Genomic DNA, 6,181 nt, shown 5'->3' on the forward strand with positions numbered 1-6,181 from the left:
AACGAAATTTAGTGGTAAAATCCAAAATTTGTACAATTACATAAAACCTACTATTAATCTAAATGCAACTTCAAGGACTTTCAAAGGATGTAGGAGTATAAATTGGAGTTAGGGGTGTACATGGACCGGATTGGTTCGGTTTTATCAAAATCAAACCAAACCAACTATATCGATTTGGATTGGTTCGATTTTGTCGGGTTTTTCGAATTTTTTGTTACTTAAATATTATTTTAATCTTACTTTGTTGAATTTTTTATAAGTAAATATATGTTTAGTAAAAATATAAAAAATTGACAAACATATTATCTATTAAAATATTCTTATGGGAGAAATTTCTTAGTAACACATAATAGTTATTTTTTAGTCGTCACAATAATATTTTGTTGATGTACACTTTCAAGGTTAACCGAATTTAGTAATTAAACATAAAAATCAATATGATACCTAAATAATAATAATTATTTCACATTCAAAAAAGATATAAGAATTTAATAGATGTTAACATGAATATGGAAGAACAAAGAGATTGATGCATTTCAGTAACACTTGATGAGAAAGTGATCGTACAATCTATTATTTAAGGTTAATAAATATGGAGCACTTCATATACTATTAAATATTATATCCCGCAAAAGAATCCTAAATATTTCTAGACATTTTAAAAGAAAATTCTATATAAAATTTTAAAAGTATATATATACAAAAATTATATATTTATATGTCGAGTTGGTTAAGATTTTTTTTACTCAATACCAAATCTAGTCGGGCGTTTGACTTTTCGATTTGGTGCGATTTTCCGGTTCGATTTGTACACTCCTAATTGGAGTAGTAGTTCATTCCTGAAAAAAGAAAAGATAGTTTACAACAGTTCAAGAAGAGACACATATTATATATATAGCTTTTACAAATTACAACGTACATATATACAAAATCTTCAATCAGCGACATAAATTGCACAACTTGTGTGAACAAGTGAGCTAAAGGAGTCCATACATCAAAGCCTGCAGCTTCTTCTACATAGCTAGATCGTTTGTACAATCTTGGAAAAAATAGATTAAAAAGAGAACCACTTCAACGCAAATATTCGAATATTACCATACATAAAGAAAGCTTGGCCAAAAGAGAGGGTCAAAAACGTTTTACTTGACTTGAAGTTTCGATCCATGTCCTCTCCTTGAATGGTTCAATATATGTATATACCACAAAAAACTGCTAACATTGGCCTTCCAAGATTAGGGTTGCTTGAGGATGCTACACCACATACAGTAAGTTACCATGATATACAATCAACTATTCACGTAGTCAAATCTAGAGCGAGTATAGCAGGTTCAATTGAATCCACTATTTTTTACTCGAACCATATATATACATATAGAAAAAAAGGACTTACTGTATATATATAATCGATCACAACCATTCTGAATTCATCTTTGATGACTATATGGACTTATTTCTCGCACTGAAACCATCAAGCCACCCCTGAAAGACGCAGTAAGTCCAGGAGAGAAGCGTGGCGTGTGATATGGTTGGGCTAATTCGACATTAAATCGCCTTAGCAACGAAAGAGCCACACTTTTAATCTCAACAAGTGCCATTTCTTTCCCCAAACAGACCCTAAGTCCAGCTTGAAAAACTGGATACTTGAATGGATTTTCTTGAAAAAAAATTCCATCTTTCAACCATCTTTCAGGCTTAAACTCCAAAGAATCACAACCCCATAATTCTTCCATTCTTCCCATTGCATAAGGATGATACGTAACCCTTGTTCCTTTCTTCACAAAAGTCCCATCAGGTAAAATATCATCTTCTAAACAAAACTTTGAATCAAATTGGATAGGAGGGTAAAGTCTCATACTTTCATAAATGGAAGCTTGTAGATAATGAAGCTCACTCATTTGTTCACAACTTTTGAGATCTTTATTTGGACCAAGAACTCTATCAGCTTCTTCTCTAATGGATTTAGCCACTTGTGGATGATTTGCAATTACATAAAAGAAACTTATTAAGGCAGAAGCAATAGTATCTCGACCAGCTAAGAGAAAACTTATGACAATATCTCTTAAATAAGTTTCATCACTTATTGTTCCCATGAATCTTGAAAGAAGATCCCTATGATTTGAAAAACCTAATTTTCTCTTTTGCCTTATGACTTCTTGTGCTAGTATATTGATCAATTTGATTGCTTTCTTCAACTTCCTTTCGCTCCCTATGTTTAAAAATCTTTTGATTTTCCAAACAATAGGTGATGTAGTCATGGCTCTTTCAGCTGATAATTTTGATGCTAGGTCAAGGGAAACTGCAAATTCTGAGATGGGTAGTGAAGATTCTAAACATTTAGGGTCCAACCCAAAGGAAAATCTACAAATATTATCAAATGAAAATCTTCTAAAAACATCTTGAAAATCCAAAACCACACCTTCTTTATTAGCTAAAAGTGGAAGAAGCCTCTTTTGAATCTCATTATTTACCACTTCAAATGCATATGAACGTATGGAGACTTTTCCAAGTTCAAGACTTGACATTCTCCTTTGAAATCGCCATAAATCGCCATCAACGTTGAATATACCACGACCAAGAAAATCACCTAAGATAGTAGAGAAAGTTTTCCCTTTTGGGTAATTATCAAATCTTGTTTTAAGCATATACTCGACGTTTTCAGGATTCGCAGTGATGGTATTACCAAGAACATGAATATGAATGGTTCTTGTAGGTGAATTTTGAAGAAGGTGAGTGTACCAATCACACAAATTGGTGAATTGTGAAGACCAACTTGTTGTGACATAAGCATGGCAAATTTCACAGTTGCACCAAAGTTTTAGCTTCACTATATAGAAAAAAAGAGAGAAGACTGAAACTATTATGAAGATAAGGATAAAATAGACATGAAAAGACTTCAACCACCAACAAGCTTCAAGATCCATGGAAAAAAGGGGATGAATTCTTGGGATAAAGATAAAAAGATGGAGAGGATAGAAAACCAATGGGAGAGGAAGGGGAAATGAATTGATCAAAATTGATATTTCAATATTCTAATAAAGAATACACGTTCACTCTTACTCTACTATAATGCTTAGAAAACGACACATTATATAATAGCTTACTCCACTAACTATACTACTATTAAAGATTAAACAAATAATTGAATAAAAATCCAAAAACGAAAAGATAATAAGAGCATAATTAACGCGTGGGTAGAAGAACAAGACAGTTAGAAGACGCATCTTTTCTGAATCACGTATTGGAAGTTTGTACCCCAATATTCAATCACGTGCTTTTATTTATTCTTTCATTTGCAGTAGGTATAGTACCACATGTTTTGCAAAAAATTAAATTAGCACTACACTCGGCAGTGTGATTTTTTCATATGCAGGGGGCATATTGTCGCGTTCCTTCCAAGGAATAACATAATTCCAAATTAAAGAGCATAAAATCGGCTATTTCTGATCTTAAACATTAGTTGTATTATTTTTCAAAATATTTGATGTTTTAATAACCTAAAAAGTCATTTATTTCTACTCGATTAGACGTTATCAAAAAAATAAAAGACATTTAAACAAATGCACCTACTATTAAACTATTACTTTAGGAGTATTTCCTAAAGAATGTTAGATTCCCATATTGGCAAAGGAGGAGGGACTTTTGTCTTATGCAACATCACTTTTTTGGAATTGAATTAGACTCAAAATCTATTTTCTTATATGGTTATTAAAGTTAGGTTTATCCTAATTTCAGATTTTTCCAATTCTTGGTTTACTCGATAGCCCCATATTATACTATCCACCAGTTGGCAGACATGTGGGTGCATGAGGGTAATCAATAGTTGATACGAGAGACTTGATTTTCTGGTATGATTTTGAGCAATTTTCGCCTTATAATTTATTTGGATTAAATTAGGTCAAAGGTTCATAACATACGACATTTTACTTTATACGATGCTAACTGACAATGATAATTTTATTTAAAAAGTAATTGTTCTATGTCTTATTTAACTACATAAAAATGTAATCTTTAAATTAAAGAATCTAATTGTGTCATCACATGTATGAGGCATTTAAAGAAGAAATTAATCTTGCTGTATTTTATCTTTATCTCTAGCAAACATGTGTATAGGAAGAAAATAAAAGTGGGGAACAGGTCACATAATATATGATATAGAACGAACAATCTGTACATTTAGGGCAGACAAAGTGGTAGTTTGATCAGTACTATATATTCTCGTGCTATTAAAGATATTTGTGGCTGCAGATGACATATTCTTTTGGAAAAGGAATAGAGGGAAGCCATAGGCCATGAATGCACGTTTGCGTGTTAGGTTAAACAGGCAGCTATCTGCCAAATATTTCTTTGTAAAATTAGTAGCTTGCAATAACTTATGTTGGTGCTTTTATCAAGAAAAAGATATCTAACATTCTTCGCCATAGCCGAGAAAGAAGAAAATCAGAAAACAGTAGTATATATATATATAAATAAGTAGAAAGATTGAAGAGATTCCAAGAACCTAACTTCTTGGATTCTGTTAATGGGAAAATGAATTATGAGCGGTTCAATACAAATGTGTCCAATTCATCCAAATAATGAGTCAAAATTTGTTTTATGAGTTCTGAACTTACTACCGAATTCATTGCTCATTTCAGCTATTGGATCACAATTAAATATATAATTTATTCAATTAATTTTCTAATACAAATATAAATTATAAGTAAAAGTTACTAGATTTGACATAACTTATCCGTAATATTATAGCTCCGCCCCTGAATTCATCGGGGGTAAAGTTGGTTGTATGGCTACTCCTCATAGCTAGTTATGAATTTCCTTCATTCATTTGTTTTCATGAACATATAGACCATAGCCCCGTTTAATCTAGCATAGCACTCTTCCAAAAAGAGTACTAACGTTATATATTCTAGTTTATGTGACACTTTGTAACATGGCCAAATTTTTATGACATTTGTCATGACATAATATCCATTATTAGGCCAAGGATTTCTTGCTATAAATAGAGGAGTTTCTCCTCATTTACAAACACACCAATTCAAGAACTTTTCACTCTTGTCTTTCTTTCTCCTCATTTATTTCATTATAGAGTATTTTGTAAGAGAGTGAGTGTTCGAAAATACTTGTGTGAACCCTTTCTTTGGAGTGATCTTGTGAGGTTATTCTCTTGGGGTATTTGGGATTAATTAGAGTATTTACTCTAATTTTGTACTCTAATTTTGTACTCTTGTTGGTATAGTAAAATTGCTCCTCTCCGCCTGTGGACGTAGGTCACCTTGACCGAACCACGTTAAATTTGTGTCTTCTTTATCTTCTTTAATTGCCGTTATTATCAACTTCCATTGTCTTTGTTATTGTCATTATACCGTTGTTTGGCTAAATTCCGTACTACCCGGGTTCCCGATCCTAACAAATTAGTATCAAAGCCAGATCTAATCGGGTTAGTTTAAATAGCCAAAATGACTCTAACAAAGTCTTATGTTGAGAAATTTGACCGAAGTGCAAACTTCGAAATATGACAATTAAAGATGGAAGCTATCCTAATTTAGAATGGCTTAGATTTGGCACTACAAGGAAATGAGAAGATGCCGGATAAAATGACGAACAAGGAGTTTGTCTTCATAGACAAAAAGACAAAAGCATGTATTATTTTAAATCTTTCAAATGAGGTTTTGCGTGAAGTTGCAGCAGAAAGCTCAGCCAAAGGCATATGAGAAAAACTTAAAACCCTATATATGAAAAGAACAGTAGAAAATAGAATTTACCTAAAGCAAAAACTCTACACTTTTCATATGGTTGAAGGTACCTCTATACTTACTCATCTTGATACTTTTGATTCTCTTCTTATGGATTTAAGTAACATAGATGCTGAAATCAAAGATGAAAATCAAGCTGTGTTATTGCTTGTTTCTAACCCAAGTCGTTTAAACATATAAGAGATACTATGCTTTATGAAAAGAATAATATCTCTTATAAAGATATCAAATCTATTTTGAAATCAAAAGAACAAATAGATATAGATATTACCGGGGAAACTAGTGGGAACCAAGAGGAAGACTTATTCATAAGAGGTAGATCCAATAAGAAAGATTCAAGTAGTGAGAAACCTAAATCAAGGTCAAAATCCAGATATAGAAATGTCATGTGCAAATATTATCATAAGAAAGGTCACATTATTTTTGAATGC

At 32.0% G+C, this 6,181-nt stretch overlaps 1 protein-coding gene across 2 annotated transcripts; it reads right to left on the reverse strand.

Annotated features, from left to right (window-relative positions):
* Window positions 1-704: 704 nt before the first annotated feature.
* On the reverse strand, window positions 705-3,083 carry LOC107812381 (cytochrome P450 94C1-like). Of its 2 annotated transcripts, none has more exons than XR_001654107.2 (2): window positions 920-3,083; window positions 705-839 (listed from the first exon to the last, which is right to left on the reverse strand). XR_001654107.2 is itself a non-coding variant. In XM_016637449.2 (2 exons), exon 1 carries the CDS (start codon window positions 2,919-2,921, stop codon window positions 1,425-1,427), a length of 1,497 nt encoding a protein of 498 aa, XP_016492935.1. In that variant the 5' UTR covers window positions 2,922-3,068; the 3' UTR covers window positions 869-1,251; window positions 1,391-1,424. The 2 variants fall into 2 exon arrangements, 1 of the variants encoding a protein (XP_016492935.1); XM_016637449.2 differs by lacking the exon at window positions 705-839 and having other exon boundaries at window positions 869-1,251; window positions 1,391-3,068.
* Between the last annotated feature and the right edge of the window lie 3,098 nt (window positions 3,084-6,181).

The sequence above is a fragment of the Nicotiana tabacum genome, chromosome 24 (genome assembly GCF_000715075.1).
Source record: "Nicotiana tabacum cultivar K326 chromosome 24, ASM71507v2, whole genome shotgun sequence".
In the NCBI taxonomy this organism is placed as follows: Eukaryota; Viridiplantae; Streptophyta; class Magnoliopsida; order Solanales; family Solanaceae; genus Nicotiana; species Nicotiana tabacum.

What these genes read in the sequence shown, in the direction of transcription:
- LOC107812381 (XM_016637449.2), bottom strand. Translation starts at nt 2,921, where the DNA reads ATGGATCTTGAAGCTTGTTGGTGGTTGAAGTCTTTTCATGTCTATTTT.